At 43.9% G+C, this 26,601-nt stretch overlaps 1 protein-coding gene and 1 non-coding gene across 2 annotated transcripts in view; one reads left to right on the top strand and one right to left on the bottom strand.

Moving 5' to 3' along the window:
• The window catches only part of RAB11A (RAB11A, member RAS oncogene family), a 36,537-nt gene extending 11,055 nt beyond the window's left edge, over positions 1-25,482 (bottom strand). The window contains exons 1-4 of the mRNA XM_014052096.2: positions 25,325-25,482; positions 10,297-10,492; positions 9,100-9,293; positions 910-990 (exon numbers count right to left, since the gene is read on the bottom strand). Coding sequence (XP_013907571.1) covers positions 910-990; positions 9,100-9,293; positions 10,297-10,492; positions 25,325-25,367 — 514 coding nt within the window. The 5' untranslated portion in view covers positions 25,368-25,482. The remainder of the gene's footprint in view (positions 1-909; positions 991-9,099; positions 9,294-10,296; positions 10,493-25,324) is intronic.
• Positions 25,483-26,254: 772 nt separating this feature from the next.
• Positions 26,255-26,326, top strand: TRNAQ-CUG (transfer RNA glutamine (anticodon CUG)). The gene has a single exon. It is a non-coding gene; the product is annotated as a tRNA-Gln (tRNA).
• The last annotated feature ends 275 nt before the right edge of the window (positions 26,327-26,601 follow it).

Genomic DNA, 26,601 nt, shown 5'->3' with positions numbered 1-26,601 from the left:
CTGGACATTTTGGTCTTGTCACAATTTAGAATACAATAGAATAACAGAGTTGGAAGGGACCTTGGAAGTCTTCTAGTCCAACCCCCTGCTTAGGCAGGAAACCCTACACCACTTCAGACAAATGGCTATCCAACATCTTCTTAAAGACTTGCAGTGTTGGAGCATTCACAACTTCTGGAGGCAACTTCTGTTCCACTGATTAATTGTTCTAACTGTCAGGAAATTTCTCCTCAGTTCTAAGTTGCTTCTCTCCTTGATTAGTTTCCACCCATTACTTCTTATCCTGCCATCAGGTGCTTTGGAGAATAGCTTGACTCCCTCTTCTTTATGGCAGCCCCTGAGATGTCTCCCCTAGTCCTTCTTTTCATTAAACTAGACATACCCAGTTCTCCCCTAGTCCTTCTTTTCATTAAACTGGACATACCCAGTTCCTGCAACCGTTCTTCATATGTTTTAGTCTCCAGTCCCCTAATCATATTTGTTGCTCTTCTCTGCACTCTTTCTAGAGTCTTCACATCTTTTCTACATCGTGGCGACCAAAACTGAATGTAGAATTCCAAGTGTGGCCTTACCAAGGCATTATAAAGTGGAGGTAACACTTCCTTCTCCTTTTCATTCTAACATTTAGAATGAATGTTACATTCATTTTCTAACATTTCATTTCTTCTTTCAGAGGGAACTACTGTACATTGGAGAACAGCAGCAATGAGTGATGGAGAGTGGCAAGAGGCGAGCAGAATTTCTCCCAAAGCATTCCTCATTCAGGAAGGGGTCCTTCAGTCCTGAGGCTGGTCCTTCAACCCAAGCGCTAAAGCTACCTTTGAAGGCCCAAATCAGCCAGTCAGACCCTTTTTAAGAATTTGAGGGACAAGGACCTCACCTCTACGTGGCCTCTAAGGCCCCACTCACCAGTCAGGATGGTCTGGAAAGCAGCTTCCACATTTGTTGAGTCCAAAGCAGAGGTTTCGATAAATGACAGGCCATTCTTTTCTGCGGGAAAGAAAACAGGCTGGTCAGGGAATTGGCCTGGGAGAGTCTCGTGACCTTGGGAAGCGGCAAGGGGAGGACGGAATGGACACCTGGCTTTCTCAGTTGCCCATCACAGCCGGAGAACCAAAACAAGGGGGTGTTTTTGCCTTCCCCCACCCCCCAGGAAGGGAGGGGGAGGAGAGAGAGAGAGAGAGAATGAAAATGAAAAAGCTCTCGTCCTTGTGGCTTGCACGCTAAACTCTAGCCACATTCGTCAGTGCAACGCAAAAGGCAGCACAAAGAGAAATCTGGATGTGTTGTGCAATTCAGAATCAGAATCACAAAGAACTTTGGAGGTCCCTATGGTCAGGTGCTTTTTCAGGAGGCAACTCGACTTCATTGTTGTTGTTTTTTCTTTTGGAGACCATTCCCCACTATCCTGTCAGAAGCTTCTTGGATGAGAAGAGGAACATCTTCAAAAAAAAGTCCAATTGCCTCCTGAAAAAGCACCTCTGGGACCTTATGAGTCTACGTTTCTATTCTTCTCCAAGCCTTTCTTAACCAACCTGTCCATGCCAGAATATTTTTATGGTGCTTTGTTTGCCTAAGGAGACATAAGAACAGTTTCTCTGTGTTGAACCAAGAACCAGGTGACTTCACCGCTTCTGTTTTTCTTTCCAGAGTGGGGTGTTGTGGCATTTTGCAATGTAAACTAGAAACAGTTAACACTATGGTAGATTCGGATACGGTAAACTTTTAAAGATAAGGAGGTTACGTCAATGTTAAAATGGTAATTTAGAAAGTTATTAAACGTAGAACTGTTTGAATTGTATAATTAAAGCTACGTGTCGTATTGAGACATTTCAAATTCAATTTGAATTTGTACATTCCATTATTTTATAGTATAAAAAAGGTTTCTGCCTTTCAGCTTAATGGCTAACATTAAGATCTCCAGTGCAGGGCTATTTGCTTTACTTTACTTTGCCATTGCACCTTCCACAATGAAATTAAATGCCATCTTCAGTGCACATTATAACTATAAAAATAAAACACAAGCACACATCCTTCACATGCTATACAATTGAAATTGAAATCCCAATATTGCATTAATATTGCACTGTACAGTAGAATTCAATATAGTGACTGCCCTGGGATAGAAGCTGTTTTTCAGCCTATTTATTTTTATTGTCCTGTACCGTCTGCCAGACGGTAATAGTTCAAAGAAAGGGTGTCCGGGATGAGATGGATCTTTAAGAAACTTTTGAACTTTCTTAAGGCAGCAAGAGCTATAAAGCTCTTCCAAAGAGAGGAGAGGGCAACCAATGATCCTCTGGGCAATGTATTTATAACTCTTAAAAAAAGAAAGAAAAAAAGGAACTACTTGGAAAAGTAGGTAGGCTTTTTTGATTTCTAACGTCCTCCTTTTTATTCAGCTAATTTGCAGCATGGGTAAACTTTTAGGAACCACACTGTGAATATTTCTTTTTTCAAGGGATTTGTGGAACAAATTGGGAAAGGGAGAAGACTGGAGTGAGACCTTTGCTTCTGGCTGGCCCAAGGCTTGGAATGAGGAGTGGTTGAAAACCATACAGGTAGTCCTTGACCGACAGCAACTGAGCCCAATGTTTCTGTTGCTAAGCGAGACAGCTGTTAAGTGAGTTTTGCTCCCTTTTAAGACCTTTCTTGCCACAGCAGTTAAGCGAATCACTGCAGTTGTGAAGTTAGGAACATGGTTGTTAAGTGAATCTGGCTTCCCCATTGACTTTGCTGGTCAGAAGATTGCAAAAGAGGACCACATGACCCCGGGACATTGCAACCGTCATAAATATGAGTCAGTTGCCAAGCGTCTAAATTTTGATCCTGGGGATGCAGCAACTGCCAGAAGTGTGAAAAATGGCCATAAGTCACTTTTTTCAGTGCTGTTGTAACTTTGAACGGTCACTAAATGAACTGATCCTGAGTCACTGCAACCGTCATAAAAACAAGCCGGTTGTCAAGCATCTGAATTTTGACCATGTAGCTATGGGGACGCAGGAACTGTCGTAAGAGTGGAAAACAGTCGTAAGTCACTTTTTTCCAGTGTCACAGGAACTTTGAAGAGCCACCGAATGAATAGTAAGTCAAGCGCTACCTGTGTGGCCTTTATAACTCACACTTTTATTTATTTGATTTTTAAAAAAGCTTCTTTCATCAGAAGGGCAAGAATATTTTTAAAATTAGCGGGGGGAGAAACTGGCTTAAAGTCAACCTTTTCCCACTGTACAACTTCTCGTTTTCCCTTCCTGAGCGATTAGCAAAACGTCCTGTGCTCAGACAGGATGGAATTTTGCAATCGTCAGAAAACAACATTTTGGTGCAAGAGGGTGAATGGGGAATTGAGGAAGGGGGAAGCATGCCATTTCTCTCGCACAAAATCCAATTGCATTTTCCTCCTCCTCTCCTCCCTCCCCTAATCAGAAATCTTCTCCTGACTGCAAGGGGGATATAAATCAAGCCTTTTTAATCATGATTAGTGCAAAGGATCCAATGTCACATTCCAGAATGAAATAAACCCAAGTCTGAAACTCAGATTTATTCCCATGAGGTCACACACAACTCCATCCTTTAATTGCTCCTGCCTGGGGGGGGGGGGGGGAGAGGAAAAGTGCAGACCCTTGTTTAATTTTTTTTAAAAGCCCAGCTACTGTTTAGCTGATCTGCACTCCCTTTGATGGGATTGACAGGACACTAAAATATAATTCTCATTGACAAATATGCAAAGGAAAGCAGTTCCAGGCACCAGCAATTTCGCTGGACAGACTATCAGGAAAGTCAGGAGAAGATAAGATAAGGGGGGTGAAAGATCTGCTGAAGTATTTGACGGGCTGCCACAAAGAAGGGGGGGGTGTCAACCTATTTTCCAAAGCATCTGAAGGCGGGACAAGAAACATCAGATGGAAACTAATCAAGGAGAGAAGCAACCTGGAATTAAGAAGGAATTTCAGGACATTGAGGACAATTAACCAGTGGAACGGCTTGCCACAAGAAGTTGTGGGTGCTCCATCATTGGAGGCTTTTAAGAAGAGACTGGACAGCCATTTGTCCTGAATGGTATAGGTCAGAGGTGGCAAACCTTTTTTGGCTCGCGTGCCATAAGTGAGGAGTGCAGGGGGGTGTCACTACAGACGCAAAACACCCCCTCCCCATTTTTTGCATGCTTTTTTCACCCTCCCCAGGCTCCAGAGGCTTCATAGGAGTCTGGGGAGGGCGAAAACAGCCTCCCCCTCCCCCACTCTGAGTGCCCTCCGGAGGCTTCAGGGACCTTCAGGAGGCTTCCCTGAAGCCTCCGGAGCAGTCAAAACGACCCTCTGAGCAAAGCGGAAGTCCATTCCTGAACTTCGGGTTTGCTCATAGAGGAGGTTTTTTGTGCTCCGAAGGCTTCAGGGAAGCTCATGACCTTCCTGACTTAAGTCATAAAATCAGATCTGGTCCCATGGGTGCCTCAATAAACAACCATCGTGAGTTATGGAAATTCCGGGCTCCCTTATGGTGGTAAATGCAGGACTATTTCTACCATCAGTTCTCCTATTTTTGAGCCCTGTAAACAGTTTCGGCCACAAATTAAACACGCCCAGCAGGACTTCACGGTTCACCTTCACCACTGATCCATGACCTCTCCGGTCCTCGTAAAGGAAAGGACTACAAACAACTTCTAAACAAGAATAAACAAGGAAACAGAGGAAGGAAATGTTGTTTCGGCTGAACAGGATTCAGAGATAAGCCGAGATGGGGGATCGGTAGCTCAGCAGAGATTTAGAAATAAGGGCATTGAGATGCCTTAAGCACATCTAAGAATAATGTGCAAACAAACAAACAAATAAAAAAAGATTTTGCAGCCCTTTTTTTGATGTTGTCAGGCTGACCCGGGTGGGAGGGAAAGATCTCAGTCAGGTCTTAATTTCAACAAGCACAAAGTGAATTGAATTTCAGCTTAGAAGAGTTTTCGTGGGAAACTGAAAAGGGAGGATACCAAGCGAGGCACTACGGCTATTGATTTTACTAAAGGTTTTATGGATTATGGATTACAAATGGATAAAATGGAATAATAAATGGAGCAAGCGCTCCTCACCACACAGAAAAGGGGGAAAAATCATAATTTGATAAAGATTAAAACAAGATATAATTTGCCTACATTTCTTTTCTTCTTAAAAAAGGGACACTTTATACAAATACAGGGAAAGAATTTATTTCAGCAGGAAGAAAGAAAAAAACTGTATATTAATTAATTGAAATTAATTGTATATTAATCCCCAACTAAAACCAGAACTTGTACTGCCTGACACACACAGCAGATTCATTGATGGTGGACATTAATTTGAGAGGTGCTAAGACTTTATGCCCCAAATGAGGATGAAGTACTGTTCTGTAAATGATTTATGGGGAGATTAATAAGTTTTTCTTGAGAAAATTGGTGTTTGAAATGGATTGGAGTGATCTCCCACAACCGGACAGAGCTTTTGAGAAAAAAAAATCGCTCAAGATAAATTACCCTTTTTTAAAAAAAAATTAATGGACATTTTTGAGCTACTTTATTATGGAGACAGAAAAATGGCTTGAATTGCCTACAAGTACACATATTTTTAAGAAAGGCCTAGTTCTTGTTTAAGAATAGATATGATTGGATTTCAAAGAATTTGGCTTCTGAGGTTTCTAAAGGAGAGATATTACAAAGGACTTTTTCAGATCATAATCCTGTGAGCCTGGTTTATAAAGGGAAAACTGGTTCTTTCACACGGTGACTACATGAAATGTCACAGAAAGGAGTAATAGTGGAGGACTGTAAAAAGAAATTTAAAAGAATTTCTTTGAATAAAAGTTTAGATAAAGGTACTGATTTAAGAATGGTTGGGAATGCGTGCATGAAGTTTTTATTAGAGATCATTTTATACAATATAACAGTGTGCTCCGAAAGAAGAGACAAGAGGAAACACAAGCTATTTTGGAGGAGATAAAGGGGAAAAAAAGAAATTCACAGAGAAGATAAGGATTTCTCAACAGATTCAGCTATTAGAATGGCAGTTATCCATGATAACACAAAGAAAAATAGAAGTAAAAATGAAGTATGTGAAACAAAGAATTTTGAGTTTGCAAATAAACCAGGGAGGTAATTGGCTGGCATTTAAATTACAGAAGGAAAAAGATATTATGTTAAAGGACAATGAGGCCATGAGAAAAGCATTTTATCAATATTATCCTAACTTGTATAAAGGAAGTGACATCACTTTAGAAAATATAGATGAATATCTAAAGAAACGCACGTTCCTGAGAATTCTGAGACAAATTATGAATGGACTTATAAGAATAAAGGAAGTTTTTGAAGCTATATAAAAGATTAAACTGGTAAAGCTGGGCCAGATGGATTATTAGTTTATATCATAAATGGTTTGAGGGTGAACTTTTACAACCTCTAGAAATTGCCACGAACCAAAATAGTAAGTCTCCAGAATTGAAAAGAGGCCAATATAGCACTAAGTACCTAAAAAGGGTCAAGATTTCTTAACAAGAAATTATAGATTAATATTGTTATTTACTACATTAATGAAATGGTATATAAGTCTAAGTACTATTGCTAATAATTACAAGTTGTTTGCCACAATTCTAATTGATAAACTGAAAATAATATTTCAAAAATGTATTCATGAGGATCAATACGGATTTTTAGCTAAAGGACATTTCTAGAAATGTATTGGCGTTTTTGGAATATTTGGCGCAACATCATAGTGAAAAACAAAGCTGAATTGATTTTCTTAGATGCAGTGAAGGCCTTTGATCAATTAGAACGGGGCTTTGCTGTTCAGGATTTTGGAAGATGTAAATTTTGGAGAATCTATGTATATATAAAAATGGCTGTGTATGTGTGTGTGTGCTCCAGCATAACTCTGGAACGCTTCGAGCAATTTCAACCAAACTTGGTGCACAGATGACTTACTTTCTGGAAAAAAATACTGTGGGGTAAGACACCCCTAACACCCCCTGGGGTGTGTGTTCTGTTCAGAGGTGGGTTCCTTCCAGTTCGCACCTATTCGGTAGAACCGGTTCGTCAAATCTACCAAACCAGTTAGAAGAGGTTCCATCAGTGGACCTGGAAGGCAGGCCACACCTACAGAAGAGGTTCCAAAATTTTCTGAAACCCACCACTGCCACACACACACACAGACGGACAGACAGACTGACAGAAAGAGAAAGAGAAAGGAAAGAAGAAATAAAAAAAGAAAAAAAGAAAAAAGAAAAAGAATGATGAAAGAAAAAAAGAAAAAAGGGACAGAGAGACGAAAGGAAGGAAAGAGGGAGAGAGAAAACACATGGCTGGCAAGCCACTCCCACCAGGTCACATGGCCGGCAAGTCACTCCCACAAAGGAGGCCACACCCACAGAGTAGGTTCCAAAAATTTTTGAAACCCACCACTGGTTCTGTTACAATACAGCCTGTTGTGCCTTTAAAAGGATTCTAGTGTACTGCCATAAAATGGCTTCTACTATACATTGCAGTGGAGTTGCCATGGTAACAGCTTCACAGTACTTCACAAGCGGGTTCCCTCTGGTAAGGGGGAAAATTCAACATTAGAAATTACGTTTGGTCCGGACATTTCCTTCTATAAATACCCAGACAATGCCGGGTTATCAGCCAATATTTCATAAAACAGGTAAAACTGATTTATGCTTCACAGAAAACACAAATAATTGAAAACCATGATAGATACAAAAAGGAACAAGACAAGACTGCCCGTTCTCCACTCTCATTTATTCAATATTTCAAGAACCAGAATAGAAATATAAAGGAAGGACTATAAAAGAATGTGCAGGTAATTCTCCAGTTATGACCATAATGGAGCTTGCCCATCAAAGTTGTAACAGCCATAAAGCAGGTCACCCATGTGACCAATCTGATTTTACAACATTATCTGCAGTGGTCATCGAGAAATGCCAGGGCTGTTAACAAACCAATAGTCCTCAGTGGGCTGGTTTGGCAAAACTGTCATAAAACACAGTCCTGTTACCATGGGATGTTGCATCCTGGCCACTAAGTGCCTCACCTCTAGTCACATGACTGTGGGTGGGGAACATCAAAACTGTATCCCCAGGAATCACCCCCGTAACTATGAACAGTCACTAAGAGACCATCAAGAGATACTTCTTTTAGTTATAAAAATATAAATGGAACTAATATAAATATTATAAGACTCCTTCCCATGGGACAATGCCTTTGTTTTGAAATTCTTTTAAAGCAAAAGATAAAACAATGGGAAAGAACCGGAAGGATCTAACGATTACACTTAAAGGAAAAGAACATTTAATTTGACTTACTAATACAAAATGGAGCAAAATAATTCAACATTAGATAATATTTGTAAATCATGGACACAGGAGCGAATTTTAAGAAGGCCTGACATTATATATAGACTGTCTTTAAAAGATGTTACACTGGACCAGCTAATGTCTTAATAATTGAAAGAGAAACACAAACAAACAACCTGGCTAATTCTCCTATTGGATTTACAAAACAGGCTGTTAAAACTGAAGAAATTTTGAGAACAAAGAAAAAAAAATAAAGGAATTCACTTTCTAGGATATTATTTAAAGGGATTAAAGAGCAAGTTTGTTAAAAGAAACGGAAGACATATAAAGTTGGATTATTTGATCAAGGTTAAAACAGATATTTGGTTACGTCTTAATGGACTTTTGCTGACCAGACTTTAAGAATTTGTTTATAGATAAGGGGTAAGATATGAAAAGAAATCATTTATTGAATCTTAAAAGGTGATAAGCCACTGAAATTATTTATACTCGTTATGATGAAAGAAGTCATTTTTTTGTATATTTTTTTCTTTACTGTATCATTTTCTTCTTTTCTTTCCAGCAACTTCCATAGTTTTTCTAATTCTTTTTCCTTTGTATTTTTTTAATTGCAACGCTTAACAAGATTACTGCAAAACGTCCCATCTCTGCCTGATGTTGGGCTTGAGTTTGTCTCTCGTCTATTTTAACTCCAGCTTTGCAGCCAGACAAGCAGCACCAGGAACAATTGAAGCAATCTGCAATGCACCTCTCTCTACAGGCGAGGACGTCCCAGGGGGTCCCAAGCACACTCACCTGCAAAGGCTCGGGCCTCGTCTGTTGGAACGGCTCGCAGGTGACGAAGGTCGCTTTTGTTCCCCACGAGCATAATGACAATGTTGCTGTCGGCGTGATCTCGCAGCTCCTTCAACCACCTTTCCACATTTTCATAGGTGAGGTGCTTGGCGATGTCGTAAACCAGTAAGGCTCCCACGGCACCACGGTAATAGCTGGAGGCACAAAGCACAAAATGGATTATCCATCGTTTACATTTCCAGGTCTGCCCACTCACTGACAAATCTGGGTGGCTTGCAAGGATGGGAACAAATGCTACATTAGGGCCGCGGTGGCGCAGGGGTTAGAAGGCAATACTGCAGGTTACTTCAGCTGACTGCCGGCTGCCAGCAATTCGGCAGTTCGATCCTGACCAGCTCAAGGTTGATTCAGCCTTCCATCCTTCCAAGGTTGATAAAAGGACCCAGAGTGTTGGGGAAAATGTGCTGACTCTGTAAACCGCTTAGTGAGGGCTGTAAAAGCATTGTGAAGCAGTATATAAATGCTATTGCTATAGAGGTAGTCCTTGACTTTCGACCACAATTGGAATCAAAATTTCCATAGCTAAGTAAGGTCATTGTTAAATAAAGAATGTCTGATTTTATCACATTTTTTGCCAAGTGAATCCCACGTCGTTAAACGAAACTGGCCTTCCCCATTGATTGCTTGTCTCTTTCCTCCCATGACTTGGTTTCAAACGGGCTGTAGACCCCTGATTTAAACCACTTAAATATAGCTAATGTGTCTGTTCCCGCTACATAAATTTCTTCCTCTTCTTCTTCTAACAACCCCATAATCCCTTGCGAGGTGGAGTTGGAGCAACTGAAAGGAGCTAGCAGAGTGTTTACTGGCCGGATGCCCTTCCTGTCGCCAAAGCGGAGTTTTGTTCAGCAGATATATTCTCATTGTGCCCAGAAAGAGAAATATCTGCCTCTACCTAGGATTGAACTCACAGCCTCCTGATTGTGAGGCGAGAGCTCCACCTCTAGGCCACCGCACCACTCCACATAATTTTCTTCCTCTGCCATGTTAAAAATAAACATAGAAATGAAAAGTATTATTGTACATTTTCAGTTTTCATTAATCCAGAGGAAACTGTATGGAGAACAAGGTGGGTGGCATAATAAATACATAAGACACATTTGGATATTCTGGGCAGGAAGGGAAGGGAACACTTACGCAGATGTGATGGCTCGGTATCGTTCCTGCCCAGCTGTGTCCCAGATCTGAGCTTTGATGGTCTTGCCATCCACTTGGATGCTCCGGGTGGCAAACTCTACACCGATGGTGCTTTTGCTCTCCAGGTTGAACTCGTTACGTGTGAAGCGAGAGAGGAGGTTGCTTTTCCCAACTCCGGAGTCCCCAATGAGAACCACTGGAAAGGTGAAAATGGAAGATTATTGAAGAAAGAACTTAGAACAAAAAGTAGAATTTTGTTATTCTAGATGTCAACTGTGGCGAGAATTCTGTGGGTGTCAAAAAATAGAAAGTGGGATTCGGACTTTGGCTGTTTTTACTGGTTTTTCTGCCTGGAAGTCTCCTGGAGTGGGGCTAAAAGATAGATTAGATTAGATTAGATTAGATTAGATTAGATTAGATTAGATTAGATAGATAGATAGATAGATAGATAGATAGATAGATAGATAGATAGATAGATGATAGATAGATAGATGATAGATAGATGATAGATAGATGATAGATAGAGATAGATAGATAGATAGATAGATAGATAGATAGATGATATAGATAGATAATTAGATAGATAGATAGATAGATAGATAGATGATAGATAGATAGATAGATAGATAGATAGATAGATAGATAGATAGATAGATAGATAGATAGATATGCCATTGCAATTTTGAATGGTCACTAAATGAACTGTTGTAAGTCAAGGACCACCTGTACTTCTAAAGTAATAAATAAGTTCAGAAACGTATAAGCCTGGCAGAGGAAGAAGGCTGGGCTTTTGAAGTTGACTGCTGCTGTGAAGCTATGGAGTAGGGGCGTAGTTACGGGAGATCCAAAATAATAAATCACAAGCTCTTCCTGAGAAAACTAGTCTCTCGCACAGAAAAAGAGATCCAACATGATAAGCAGCCCCAGCAGGAAGACAGCTTTTTATAGAAAAACACCAAAGGTTATGAACATTCCCAGGCGGCCAAGCCAATCTAAAGCGGCACACAATCCAAATGCCAGGTTAATTAAGTTTCTGCTGTTTCTCTGGAAAGCAATAAATCTGGGGAGCCAGAGAAGCGCCCGGCACGGGGGTCCCCCAAAGCCTGCTGAAAAGTCCCCATTGCTCTTCCAGCAGCGGGCAGGGCACAATGAGCTGGCCTCAGCAACTCACAAGGAAACCAGCCAGGGAGAAAATCAGCTGACTCATATTTAGGGCTCCAGGCAGCTTAAAGCCACTGCAGAGGCTGAGGTTCTGCAAACCCTTGGCAGGTAAAGGACTGGGTGGGAAATGAAACCGGCCTCAGCAGGCTGGAAAGTTTTTTTTTTTTCAGGGGCAGAAAAGAGGGAATATTTTAAATGACTGTAGGAAGTTAGCACCCCCCCCCCACCTCCCCTAGAAAAATGAAATATCCTGGGAAATATGGAATAGGCAGAATATTATATTTCCATGGATAAGAAATGGAGAAGCATGTTTTTAGGCAGGAAACACACTCACTCTTAATGGCCCCCACCTTTCTCGATGGACCATTAGGGGTTCTGGGCTAGTCTACGCTACATAACAAAGATAGGATTAGCCTTCTACAGAAACTCGCCACCTGGCATCTGCGAAGAAGCAATGCTCAACCAAACTTGGACTCAAAGCACAACCTAAAGAGTTGCCGCTGCATGGCCCCATGAGAGCCTGACAACCAATCAGAATACAAGCTCAAGCTCAAAGGCCAGAGAGGGCATAAAACTAGGAACTTTAAGCCCCTTCTTCCTTTTTTCTTCTTCACCCAACATCTGGAAGCAGGGGATCCACCTTTTCTGTTCAGGAGCTCAAGCCATGTGATCCTGTCCACCATTAAACCATCTTTCCAAACAGCCTCCGTGTTTCCAGTGTCTTTTTCCCCATTTGGAGCTGAACCCAGAAGGACATTTCTTCCAACAAGACTCTGCAACAAATGCATTGGGGGGGGGGGGGGTATCTGTGTCCTCAGGGTCACCTAAGTGGTGCTCCTGGTTTCTGCAATTTGCAATTCCCCCCCCCTCTGGAAATCCATTCCTATTCCCACACCATTCAAAGGGGATGACCTAGGTGACTGAGAACCTTTACAGACTTTTAGCTATCCAATTTAGGATGAACACCCTTGGAACGATGTGGGAGAAGGAATGGATTTTCAAAGGGAAAAAATTGCAGACTCCAGGAACCATTTGCACCACTCAGGTGACCCTGAGGGCACAAGGAAACCTCCAAGTACTTCAAGGACCCTCTAAAAGGATGCAAATGACCAGCTATGTGCAAGGAATATAAATCCTTCCATTTCCCCACCATCCAATCAGAGCTGAAGAAGCCTCTTGGATGAGGAGCGAAACGTCTTCAAAGAAAAAACAAGAAAGTCCAGTTGCCTCCTGAAAAAAGGACCTTTGGGACAACCAGGACCAGTGACTTATAATGGTTTTTTCATACTTAAGACCCCTGAAGCATCCCCATGGTCGGGCGATCAAAATTGGCAACTGATTCATATTTATGACGGTTGCCGTGTCCTGGGGTCATGTGATCCCTTTTTTGCGACCTTCTGACAAGCAAAGTCAATGGGGAAATTAAATTCACTTAACAGCCGTGTTGTTAACTTAACAACTGCAGGAATTCTTTTAACAACATGGCAAGGAAGGTCCTAAAATGGGGCAAAACTCTTTTTTTTTCTTGCTTGGGAAGTTGAGGACCCCTCGAGTGGATGAGGAGAATGACAGGTCCGCTTTGCCCAACTTTCCAAACTCTGAACGTGGCCCAGAGTCTCCAAAGCAGCTCAAACTTAACATGAGGTGGGGACTGGAAGGCCAAAACAGGAAGCAGAACTGGTGCAAAGTTCTCCTGTCTGTGCCGAAATTCCCAAACATGTTACAACACAACAACTCCCATCAGCCTGGGCCAAGAATGGCGGAAGCCAGCGAAACAAGTTCAGCCAAGGGTAAACGTAGCAAGAAGGTCAAACTGCAGGGCCTCCAAAGCCCTTCTGTGAAATCGCCCCTTCTCTAAGTGATATCCAATCTTGCACAATTTTTTAAATTATTATTTTATTTTTTTATATTTATTATTTTTACAAATAACTCAAAGCGGCAAATGTAGCCCCACACACATACCTTCTTCCTCCTCCTACCTTCCCCACAACAACAAACTTGAGATGGGTCGGGCTTAGAGAGAGGGACTAGCTTTTGTATCTAAGACAGGACTAGAACTCTGTCTCTCCTGGTGATTGGTCCAAAGATACCCAGCTGGCTTTTATGCCTAAGGCGGAAACTAGAACTCTCAGTCTCCTGGTGATTGGCCCAAAGATACCCAGCTGGCTTTTATGCCTAAGGCAGAAACTAGAACTCTCAGTCTCCTGGTGATTGGCCCAAAGATACCCAGCTGGCTTTTATGCCTAAGGCAGAAACTAGAACTCTCAGTCTCCTGGTGATTGGCCCATAGATACCCAGCTGCCTTTTATGCCTAAGGCAAAGCTAGAACTCCATATCCCCTGCTTTCCAACCTGGTGCCTTAACTAGATGAGGAATTTGCTTCTGGAAAAGATCTGGATTTGAGGGATTACAGGAGCAGCAGGATTTGCCTCTCACCCATGGAATCCAATTTTGTGCATTAGAATGCCAACTATGCCATGAAACTTAACTCGGACAATAGAATCCCCCCCCCCCCAGTCAAATTTACAATAAAAAAGGCTAATCTATTCTACAAGGATCATTGAGTTACTCCTGATATAAGAATACAAATAGCCAGCCCAGTCTCTGTTCTCCACAAAAATTAGTGTTTAGTAAAATCAGATGAGTGACCCCCCAATCAGTCCCAAATAAGAATAGGAAATCAAGCTCACAAAGAAAATCTTGATCCTTTTAATTCTGATTTGTTAAAAAAACATTGCCAAGAAAACTGCAGGGACCTGTCCAGAAAGTTTCTGAGAATTGAACATGATTGAATGAAGGGGGGGGGGGGGAGTATATAATTTCAAAGGTGAAGAAACTAATACAAGCTAAACATACATGAATATGAATTAAAAAAATAAAGTGCAGAAAATAAAAAGAGAAAAGGAAGAAAAGATAAATAAAAAATAAAAGAAACATATAAATAAGTAACTTCTCCCTTCATCACTGCATGTACAAGCAATTTCAGCAGCTTATCATTTTCTCTGAAAATACAATAAAACATCTCTGTTTCCCATATATTCAGTTCAGATCAGCACAAGTCCATTGGGGGTTACCAGAAATAATATTTATATTTTATACCTAAGCCAACTTTATATTCCTTCCCTTTGGTTTTAACAATGTTAATCTTTAGTCTATTTAAATAATTTCTCAGAAGTTAATTTCTTTTAATGGTGTCTCTGTTCCTTCTCAGAAAATCCTTCAAAATTTCCACAAGTCTCTTCCAAATTCAAAATAAGAAAAGTACCCAAGTCATTCTTCTGGTTTCTTATTTGTATATTCCTTATAATTACTAAGACATGATTTGGTTTCATTTGTATATCCAGTATAACATCTTTTTACTTACCATTCTTGTAACCTATCATTTTTAAATCCATATTCAAATCAGCCTGCCTTGTCCAGTAAAACTTGTTTCCATTCTATAATCTCTTTTAAAACCAGTTAGTCTATGATAGCAGACAATTTTAAGATTCTTGAGTTTATTGTTCAAAAATGCCTTTCAGTTCATCCAAAATTAAACTATTCTGCTCCATTTTGTGTTACTAAGGCAAATGTTAAGTATTTTGAATTATAAACTTCAGTTTATTTACATTCTCTCTAGTGTCTAACATTTAAAAAAATGTTTTGTTTTTTTTACTAAATAACAGCATTTTCCCATGGGAAGATTTCTTATAATTATTTGAAATCCCTCTGGACCTTTTAACCCTTTTATAACTTTCTAAAATAAAGATTCTAATCATGTTTTTGATGTTTACTCTCCCTCATTTTCTTAAGTCCTTAATTTTGCACTTACAACTTCTTTCTTCAAGAATTCAATGCAAGGAATGTTGTAAAACATATTGATCCAAAAGTTCTCAATAAATAAAAAGCAATTCAAAGGCAATTCAAAAAATGAAGATCAGCTGAGCTTTTGACCCACACAGAGTACATTGCGACTGCAAGATTAGAAGGGATCCCTAGACTCCAAGCCACTCATGAGTTGATTGCAAAAATCTCTGTCTCTGCAAGATACTCACAAGGAGCGCATGTGGGCAAACTCATAATCTCTCTCTACTTTTTCTGGAGAGATGAAGGCAGCCAGAAGTCGCCTTCTGGTTGCTGATCTCTGCTGCTCCTTTGAGGATGTCCTGCTCATCCTCTCATCCTCTAAAGCAGGGGTGGGAAACTTGATTTCACCGAGGGCCGCATCAGGTTTGTGTTTGGCTGGGGTGGATGTGACCAGAGTGGGCGTGGTCAGCATGATGTCACTTGTGTTGGGGGGCACCTATGGTGGCCCGAGTGCGAAAACGGGCCCTTGAGTGGCCTCCAACAACCCTCTGCCAGTGAAGAGGGGCTCTTGAGCTCCGTTTTCTGCTGGGACGGCCTCCTGCAGCCCTCTGCCAGTGAAAACAGAGCTCGAGAGGGCTGTGCATAGCCCTCCCAAGCTCCGCTTTCACTGACAGAGGCACTTTGGGCCAGTCCTTTGCTATTTCAGCCCCCCCCCCCCCCCGGCCAGATCTAAGCACCCCCCGGGCTGGATCCGGCTCTCGGGCCTTGACACCCCTGATCTAAAGCGTCTCTCCGAAATCTTACCCCTTCTCTATCAGGACAAATATCTTGCATGAACCCTGCAGAAAGGGGAAGATTTGGATTTCAGACTAAACTGTTAGAACTTTGGATGTTTGCGTCTACCTTCTCTGAAGGCTCCACATTTCCAGAAGAGGTCTCAGACAGATCAAATGGCACATCTCAAAAGGAAACTAAAGTGATGTGTTTCTCAGCCACAACTATGTTATTTTCTTTAAACAATAACTTATTGTAGAAATAAAATTAGCAACATTGGACAGTAACCTGTAGAGTTTGATTGAGGGACAGGCAGATGGTAAACACAGAGCTGTGATGGCAAACCTATGGCACGTGGGCCGGAATGCCACATGGAGCCATCTCTCTGGGCACACGAGCCATCGCCCGTTGCTCTTACAGGTTCTGGTGCACTGGGCAGCTGGTCTTCATGCATGCGGGAGCACCGGAAAACGTTAAGAGCAGCTGCCCAGAGCACATTTGCACATTGGGAAGATGATCTACCTGTTTCCGGCACATATGCGCACCAGCCACCTGGTCTTCCGGTTTCTGGCATGCATGAAGACCAAGTGGCCAGTGCGCATGGACAAGCCGGAAACCAGATGATTATCTTCCCGGCCGTGAATGTGCACCAGGGAATTGCTCTTCTGGTTTCTGGCATGCACATTCCCGTTTCGGCACTCGGTGTTGAAAAGGTTTGCCAACACTGACATAGAGGATTTCAACTGCACCTCACAATCCTTTGCCATTCAACTTTCTGATTGGGACAACAACTAAAAGAACATGAAGTCAAAGCAAATCAAATATGCCCAACATAATCGGGGGAAATCCAGCCTCAAAGAGTATCGCTGTAATATGTTCTTTAAAATGCTACTAGCGTATTCAGATCAAAGCTACTTAAGCTGATCTGAAATAAATGACTTTTTTGGCACCCACAAACTTCTGAAGGCAACCTGCTTCACTGGTTAATTGTTAGGAAATCTTAGTTCCAGGTGGATCTCTCCTTGTTTAATGTTCATCCACTGACAGTCATTATGGATGAACCAGTAGGCAGCTTCAACAACAGATACCATATTTTTCGGAGTATAAGACGCACCTTTTTCCCCTCAAAAAAGAGGCTGAAAATCTGGGTGCATCTTATACTGAATACAGCATTTTTTTGCCTCCCAAACCCCGCCCCTTCACCAAAATGGCCGTGCATAGTCTTTAGGAGCTTTGCAGAGTGCTCCTGGGGGCTGGGGAGGGCAGAAATGAGCGAAAAAGGGGCCGTCTTTTGCTCAATCCCCCCCCCCCCCCCCAGGAGCACGCTGCAAGGCTCCTAAAGGCTATTCATGCCCTTTTCTTGGGGAAAAAAAACAGGCCAATTTTTGCAAAAAACGGGCTGTTTTTGAGAAGTCTGCAGAGCGCAAAAACTTTTTTTTTTTTAATTTGCCTCTTCAAAACCTTGGTGTGTTTTGGGAGGGGGAGCTGACGTTGCAATGACACGACGTGCGATCTTGGAGCTCCAAGATTGCAGTCGATACTAATTTCCTGAGAGTAAGGACAATTAATAAGTGGAACAGCTTGCCTCCAGAAGTTGAGAATGCCCCAACACTAGAAGTTTCTTTAAAAAGATGTTGGATAGCCCTTTGTCTGAAACGGTATAGGGTTTCCTGCCTAGGCAGGAGTTTGGACTAGAAGATCTCCAAGGTTCCTTCCAACTCTGCTATTGTATTGTATTGAATTGTATTCTGCTCTTTGCCTAGTTGCCCCCACCCTTGGATGGACCTTCAGGGGTAATCTCTAACCTGATTGGAGGCTCTTCTGTGCCTGTGTCCTCCGAGCTGCAGGGGGCCGCCATCTTGGGCCACGTGGGGCCGCCATCTTGGGCCATGCGGGGGCTCTCCTCCCCCTTCTTTTCAAATGGCTCTGCGGGGCAAATACAATAGCCCTGCCCTCAGGACTTTGAAAAAATGGCTTGTGCTACTAAGAGCTGCCGCTCTCACCTGTGGCCTCCTGCTGTTAACAGCAGATCATTGAGAGTCTTCTTGCCCCCCCCTGCACTGTTTTCCTTTCTTGTCCTTAAAGGAGAAGTTTTTCCTTAAAGGGAAGACCTTCTTTAAAGGGGAAGCCTCAGCAATTATCTGAGCCTCGTTGCCCTGTCTGGGCTTCTCCGGCTAGTCAGGCACTCAGAAAAGGATTGACTAGCGCTTGCATAAATCGTGATAGCAAGGTTGCCGGAACACAGGATGACAAAGCCAAAGGGAATCCTCACCTGGAGGGAGGGGTCCCCTTCTGCAGCCATGCCAGATGAAGAGAAACCTGGTAATCATTCCTCAGGTTCCTGCTGCTGGCCTTGTGGCAGATGCCTCTGCCTTTCATACTTGGAGGTAGGCTTTGGGGGGGGGGGATTGATCCACAGCCTGCCTCTTTAGTCCCCTTGATGGAGATATGCCTCCTTTTGGCCTTTGCTTGCCTCCCCCGTCCTTGGCTAATGCCTCTGCGATGGTCTCTAATCTTTTTAAGGGCTCCTCCATGCCTCTGGTGGTTGCTGCTGCAGGGCTGAGAGCTCGGCTCCTACCGGCCTCCTCTGAGCTGCTGGGGGCTGCCATTTTGGCCACATGGTTTCAAAAATGGCCCCGGCTCCAAATTCAAAAAGCTCCTCTTTGCTGGAGCACATGGAAATGGCTTGTGCCTTTGTAGGCTGCCAAGCGGCTTGCTGGGGGCTCTCTCTCTCGCCTCCCCCTGCCTCCCGCAGCTCTTTCTGAGCCTCTCCGGCTCTCACCTTGTTCTCTGGTGATCGCTACCAGCGCAGGCACTCCGGGGCGTTTTAATCAGCCACGGCTCACCGCTCGACTCTTGTGGGAAGCTCTCCTGCTGGAGTGCTCTGGCGCTGCTGGAGCCTCCGCGAGAGGGCTTGCCTTTGGAAGGCTTGTACCCTTTGTCTCCTGCTTGCCCAGCAGATTTCTTTTCTGAGTGATGCTTGTCTCACTCAGAGGCCTGGGCAGCGTGCTGTCCCAGGGGGGGGGAAGGGGGGGCTTTTGGCAATCCCTCGCAGCTTAGGGAGCTTCCAGCTCGCATGTGGCTGCTGCGGTAGGGAGACAATTGAATTTTTTCTTTTCTTCAAATATCTTCAAATTTATCGGAGAGCCAGGATGGCAAACCGTCCAGTTGAGGGACTGAATCGATAACTGGGTGGTGCCTGTGGACCAAGGGCGTATACCAAGAGCGTATCTGACTCAGTCCAATCAACAAGAGGATAAGGTCAACAATCCTGGATACTCATCCCCTCACTATGGAGAAATACGGTACTTTTCCTCATCCCACCTCCAATCTTTAGCCTTCCAAGTCATGAGTGTTGAGATTATAAGTCCATAAGAACATATTGCATATAAGTGACTTTAGCCTTTTGGTTTTCAAACGACTGTAACTCCCAGCAGAGCTGGCTGGAGAATTCTGGGAGTTGAAGTCCACATGTCTTAAAGTTGCCAAGTTTGGGGACCCCTAGTCTAAAGCAAAAGTTTCTCAACTTGGCCACTTTAAGATGGGCGAACTTGATGGCTGGGGAATTTGGGGCATTGGTCCATACATCCATACATCCTAAAGTGGCAAAGCTTGAGAAATACTGAAGTTCTAGATCAGGTTTTTCCACATTGGGCAACTTTTAAGACAGGGCATCTCCAGTTCGTTTAATCACTTGTAGCAGGAAAAGCCAATACATTCAACCTAACAAGCTCCAGTAGCACATTTGTTGCACCAAAATTCTGCCATTATTATGGCAACGGAGTGATACTATTTCTCTTCCCAATTTGCATGATGGAAATAAAGCTACTTTCCCAGAAAGCAACGTTTCATGGCACATGAGCAAGGCTTTCATCGTTTGAACTTGCTATGTAAACTTTTCTTAAAAGTGCTCTTCGGCTTTCGACCCCCGTTAAGTCCAAAATTTCTACTGCTAAGCAAGATAGTTAAGTGAGCTTTACAATCTTTCTTGCCACAGTTGTTAAGTGAATGAATCACTGTGGTTGTTAAGTTAGTAACACAGTTGTTAAGTGAACCTGGCTTCCCCATTAAGTCTGTAGAGAGATTCTCCGTCATCCAAGGTCATGGTTATCCCAAAGGTGCTTTTTTCACGAGGCCACTGGACTTTCTTGTTTTTTCTTTGAAGATGTTTTGCTTCTCATCCAAGAAGCTGCTTCAGCTCTGACAGGATGGTGGGGAAATGGAAGGATTTATATTCCTTGCAGACAGCTGGTCATTTGCATCCTTTTAGAGTCATTAAGGCCACTTGGAGGATTATCTGTGTCCTCAGGATCACCGGAGTAGTTCAAATGGTTCCTGTAGTCTGCAATTTTTTTTCCTGGAAATACATTTCTACTCCCACACCATTCGAAGGGTCTTCATCCCAAATTGTGTAGCTAAAGGTCTGTAGAGATTCTCAGTCATCCAGGTCATGGCTATCCCAAAGGTGCTTTTTTTTTCAGGAGGCAATTGGATTTTCTTGTTTTTTCTTTTGAAGACATTTCACTTCTCATCCAAGAAGCTTCTTCAGCTCTGACAGGATGGTGGGGTGTTGTGGCCCAGCAGGAGCCATTGGAGCTGCCACCAGACTCCGATAGCGAGGGGTCCTATGAATCGGCCCTGGAGGATGTGGAGGACCTTGGACAGGGTTCTGACTCTGAGCAGGGCACAGAGAGACTGGTTGGCCACCAGGTGACGCCTGAGCCTTGGACCAGCGGGGAGGAGACAAGGGAGAGTGATCCAGAAACCAGCAGTGAGTTCTTCCTGGATGCACGCCGTCGAAGAGCTACTCAGCGTCAGGCGCAATTACGCAATTACAGGAGGCAATTGCACTCAGCTGGTGGTCATTAGGCTCCTCTCAATACTATAAAAAAGACTGCTTGTGACACGCCTCTCTTGCAGAAGTCAATGCATTGGCTTGACTAAAGAGAACGTAACTAACTTGGCAGGCTGGATTGCTGCCAAGATTTGTCTGAATTGCCAAGGTTTGTCGGACTTGCTGCCAAGGTCCTTATCTGTTTCTTTGCTTGGCTTTCAACCACCGAGATTGTGGCTTCTTGCTATTAAAAGTACATTCTAGTTAAGCTTGTCTCTGCTTTCGTTACTGGACGGAGGAGGGGGTCAGAACAGTGGGGGAATGGAAGGATTTATATTCCTTGCAGACAATGGCTTCCCCATTGAGTTTGCGTGTCAGAAAGTCGCAAAAGCTGATCACATGCCTCTGGGACACTGCAACCGTCATAAATATGAAACAGTTGCCAAGCATCCGATTCTGGTCACATGACCATGGGCATGCTGCTCCCAAGGTCATAAGTGTGAAACACAGACATTTTTTTCAGTGCCATTGTAACTTTAAACAGTCACTAAACGAATGGCTGCAAGTCAAGGATTACCTGTATTTGATTAAAGTCATACTGTTTCAATTCTATTTTATGTTTGTAGTCCTTACATTAGTTAAGACTGTTAGGTTATTGTAAGTGTGGATGTTTTAAATGCTGATTGATGATTTTTAAAATTTATGATATTGGTAAAGTATCACGAGGCACCAAGCTACGAAGGAAGAGACATGAGTTCAAGACTTGCCTTAGCATGAAAGCCAGCTGGGAAACTTTGGGCCAGTCCCTCTTTTTCAGCCCAATCCATATGGTGATTATTGCTACGTAGAAAGTATATGGAGGAAAGTATATGGTGCGTGTTTGCTGCCTGATTTGTAATAAATAAATAAAGGTGGGGTGTAAATTAATAACACTCAAGATGTCATGGATATAAATGGAGTGAACGAACGAATACCAGTATTACCAGGGGGTTGTTTGAAATTCAAATGATATTCATGTCATGCAGGCCAAAATGATCTGAAAAATAATATAGGAAAGCACTTAGAGGCATTTCCAATATGTGAGTCAGTATGAGAATAATGTGACAAGGCTAATTCTTCTTCCTTGGTCTTGGAAGATGTTAACTATAATCGGCATCATCGGGCAGATGTTCTACACCTGACCTGGGACTGAAAAGGAACTTGAGTTCACTGCGAAGGTGATTCTCCAACTGGGAAGGCCTGATCAAAAGGAAACCCAGTTCTAAATCCTAGGAAATGAGCCCAGTGTCTGTTTCCACTTTCCTCACCTTTACTTCTAAAAGAGCTGGCTGCAGAGCTGTGTGCAATACTTCCTTTTCATAATGAAATGCCCGTTATCTCAGCAGACAAGTATGGCCCTTCCCCAGCACATCCTGTCCACTATCAGAAAGCTGAGTAAGCAACCTGGGAAGAATGTACACCGATCCCAAAGGAGGACAGTCCATCAAATGAATTTAGGCAGAAACAACAGGAAGGGAAATGAGGCCAGTGGCAGAATCAGAACCAGGCAACCCACATCGCCTTCCTCTGTGACCTGCACAGATCAGGGTTTGGCATTCCAAAGGTCCAGAGTTTTGTGGGTCAGTGGGAGCATAACTTCTGGGGGCTACGACTATCAACTAAAGGGAATCTAATCAATTCATGAAATGGCTATCCCAAAACAAGGAGGATGGAAGAGCCCAAGGGAGAATATGTCTATTCCATATTGATTTCATTGAGGGCCACATCAGGGTTGTGTTTCACCTCAGGGGGCCTGGCCAGCTCAATCCCATTCATCGATTGGGATTCATTTTTGCCGTGACAGCCTCCTGCAGCCCTCTGCCAGTGAAAACGGAGCTCGAATGGGCCGCACACAGCCGACCCAAGCGCCGTTTTCCCTGGCAGAGGGTTGCAGGAGGCTGTCGTGGCTGAAAATGGAGCCCGTAAGGACCGCACATTGCCCTCCTGAGCTCCGTTTTCACAGGCTGGTCCATCACTGTTTCAAAGGCCGGCCAGATCTGACCCACAGGCCTTGAGTTTGACACCCCTGATCTACTGCTACTTGGGAAGAATATATTTTAAAGGGAATCCAACTTACCCTTAAAAATAAATGCACGTTAACTGTAAAAGGTATGCAATACATTTTAAAAAGAAATCTCAGGTTCCAAAGCTAGCTTTCTCTTTCCAGCCACCCCTCAAAGATGCAAAATAAACCTGCAAGTTCATGCATTTAAAACAAACCTCATTAATATATTAAATCACTAACCTCCAGATTGAAAAGCCTTACCGCTTTGGCAACCACTTCCTCTATTTCAAAGGGCCACAAAAATTGGGGAAGCAAAAACATGTAGATGAAACACCCAAAGAAGAGTTGAAAATTATACTTTTTAAAACCCATAGCCAAGGCAATAATGGCTTATTCTCAGAATGGGAATTTGCTTTTCAAAAAAAGATTTTCTTGAAAGTTAAAAAAAACAAAAAAACAGGGCAAGTAAACTTTTATTTGTCCGAATCAGGAAACTACCATCCCCAACACATTTGGAACAAAAGTCAAGCCACAACCCTGCAAATATCTCTTAACAAACGATTGCAGCAATCATTCGGATAAAAACTATAACAAAGTTAACAGTTTGGATCCTCACATCAAAGGAGTGCTTAGAAGAGCTGGCAACCAAGAGAAAGCTTACTAAGAATTTGATCTTTGCTGTACCCACAAACCTCTAAGAAACAAAGTAAGTACTGGGGCAATAATAACAAGACACCCTTTGGAGCACTGAAAAACAATACAAATAAAAAGCAAAAGAAACAATAATGCTAAACAATTCTATAATAACAAGACATTCCTGTTACACCTGACAACTTCCTTTGCTGCCAATGCTTTGTGCCACCCTGCCCATCCCTGAGCTGCCTGGCCCTTATTCAACTATTGTGCCTTGCTAGGAAAGACAATTCTGGAGAAAAGGCAATAAACTGGCATATTCAGAATGTAGAACCTTATTATTAGGAGGGTGGGGGAGGAAACACAAATGGGGGAAAAGCCAAAAGGAGGTTTAGAATTTATTAATTTGACTGGTTTACTCCCTTCTTTTCTTTTCTCCACCTGAATCAAATGCCTTTTTTAAAAAACAAGTTTGGCTAGAATTAAGTGAATTGTCTCTGACTAGCAGATTGCCTGCATATTGGTAGAAATAAATGGGGTAAGGATGCTAAAAAAGAAAATCTGTTCCTAACCATTTTTACACAGCATACTAGGTAATAATTTCCTCCAGGAATTCAACCTTTCTCAGAGGACTTTCTTTAAAATGAGGTCATTTTTTTGCACTGCAGAAGAGAAAAGTTGGTCTTGAGTTCAAGGTTCACTTCCAGGTTTTTGTTTTTTACAACGCAAAGGTTTTTTTTTAAAGGCTGGAAATGAGAAAGATGCTGAAATGGATTATTTCGCCCTGGCTAATTGGGGGCAAAAAAAGGGTGAAGCACCCCTCCATCCTACTGGGCCTTCTGACAAGGAAGGGGTCTCAAAGGATCTTGGGGTGGAGAAGAGACCCCCAATGACCCCCCCCCGAAATCCAGCCCCCTCCCAAAACCTATGCAGGTGGGGCACCCATAGCCTCTGCAGCCCCTCCCCATCTGCATCTCCCCCCACCTCTCCAGAAAAGCCAGAACAAGGGAATGAATGAATATGGGGAGAATTCAGATTCTGCCTAGACCAATGGTGCCCAACGTGTGAACCCACGCCCCACGGGGGGGGATTTGATTTTTAATTGGGGGGGGGCAATCTGAACCTTGTTTAAACCAAGTTAATGGGCTTTTAGGCTTCCTCGCTGAGTAGAGTTCAATTTTTAAGTAACAATTATGTCTGGGGGGGGGGGAGATCAGGATTTTAGAGATGCTTAGGTGGGGCACGGCCCCCCCAAAAAAGGATGGGAACCACAGGCCTAAGATTGGCAGAGCTGGCAAGTAGATGCCGAGACCCTGGCCAGGAAAAAAAGTAGAGAATAGAGGGGAGGGGGCTCCCATCAGGGGTTCAAGGGGAAGGAGAGCCCCCCCTCCCACTCAGGATTGCGCCTAGCAGAGAGAACTGGGGCTGCTTTCACAGTTCATTTCACCCCCACCTCCAATACAGAGACTCCGCTCGGGAAGGGCGATCCCCCCCTCCTTCCTCTGCACAACCGCCCCGCGAGGCAGGACGGGCGGAAAGGTCAAACGGGGCCAAGGTCACGAGGGGCCGCTTCGGACGCCCCCTCCCGTGGGAGACCCCCCTGAGAGAAAGAAAAGGTGGGACCAGGGCGGAGGGTTCCCCCGAGACCCTCGTTTTGCCCGCCCCCCATCCCCCACCGCGACTCAGGCAGGCCGGAGAGGAGCGCCCGCCCCGCCAGGGAGGCTGTCCGCCCGGCTGGAGGCTCCGGTCGGACTTTCCCCCCACAGGGTGGGCGGGGGTCGCGCTTCGGAGCCCACCTTTGAAGAGATAATCGTACTCGTCGTCGCGAGAGCCCCCCATGGCGGTGATGGCGGCCTCTGAGCGAAGAAGGAAGCGCAGGCAGAGCCAAGGGGCCGCTCCCTGCAGCAGCCGCCGCTCCCTCCGCCTCCAGACCAGTGACGCTCCGGTTCCGCCCCCTGACCGGCCTCGCGCGCTCTTCTCTCCGCCCACCGACGACAACTTCCGGGCAATGCTCCAAGCGCTTCTGGGGTTACGCCCTCCGTGGGGGGGGAGCTCTTCCGATGCCGAAGGAAGAAAGAAGAGCGCCAGAGAGACGCGGGGGAGAGGATGTAGCCCCCGCCCGCCTCTAGTTTCCGGTTCATTAAGGAAGTGCCGGAAGTGTCACCTGTGAGTCGGAGCCGGAAGTGGGAGGACTCTCTGATTTTGATCTGTCAGGGCGGGGTGGGGGAAAGAGGAGCCTTCCCGCATCTGGCTAGCCACTGAGAGGCAGAACTGCTGTTTGCTGCCCCCCGCCGGTCGGCCGGCTCGTTGCAGCCTTGAATGAGAAAATTGGTGGAACTGGAAAAAAAATAAAAAAAAATAAAATGAAGGTGGAGGAGAGAGGCGGGGTTTGCAAAGGGGCTAGGCCCCTGAGCATGTACAGAGTGCCGCCTTCTTCCCACCCACCCCCGCCCCTTAGATTTTTTTTTCCCTTTGAGTCTGGTTGCAATTCGCCCTCGGTGCCACAGAGCATGCGCAGAATTCCTTTTTCGCCCCAAAGGCAGCAGCAGCGGTTTCCCCCCTCCCTTTTTTCCCTCTCCCCCCCTTCTCCTTTCTGCCCTCTGTGCATGCTCGGTAGTCCTTTAAACCCCCACCCCAAAAGCCCTGCCGCTCTCTTGCTAGGTAGCAAAGGAAACCTCTGCCAGGGCGGCTTTTCTACGGGCTCCTGACGGCCCTGGTGGCGCTGTGGTTCCATGGTGTAATGGTTAGCACTCTGGACTCTGAATCCAGCGATCCGAGTTCAAATCTCGGTGGAACCTGCTCAGCTGTCTTTCTCTTTTTTCCCCCCTATCTTCTCCTTTTAATCTTTGGCTGCTTCTTTCCCCGGGAGCTTCCTCCGGAGCCGCTGAGCCTGGATGGGTTTTTTGTTTTTTTCATTTAAAATCGGCGCTTTTCAAATTCGGATGCTTTAACAAGGATAGACTTCAACTCTCAGAATTCCCCCTCCAGCCTTCCCAGTGCCCAGGCGGAGCCCCTCCCTTTAGAATAAGGATAGAAGAAGAAGAAGAAATAAGAAGAAGAATATAAAGTAGGA

Source organism: Thamnophis sirtalis, unplaced genomic scaffold (assembly GCF_051295495.1).
Source record: "Thamnophis sirtalis isolate CommonGarterSnake01/CBP01778 unplaced genomic scaffold, rThaSir2_p1.2 scaffold_2, whole genome shotgun sequence".
NCBI classification, from domain to species: Eukaryota; Metazoa; Chordata; class Lepidosauria; order Squamata; family Natricidae; genus Thamnophis; species Thamnophis sirtalis.
Note: the sequence above shows the minus strand (reverse complement) of the source record. Positions and strands in the feature narration are given on the sequence as shown.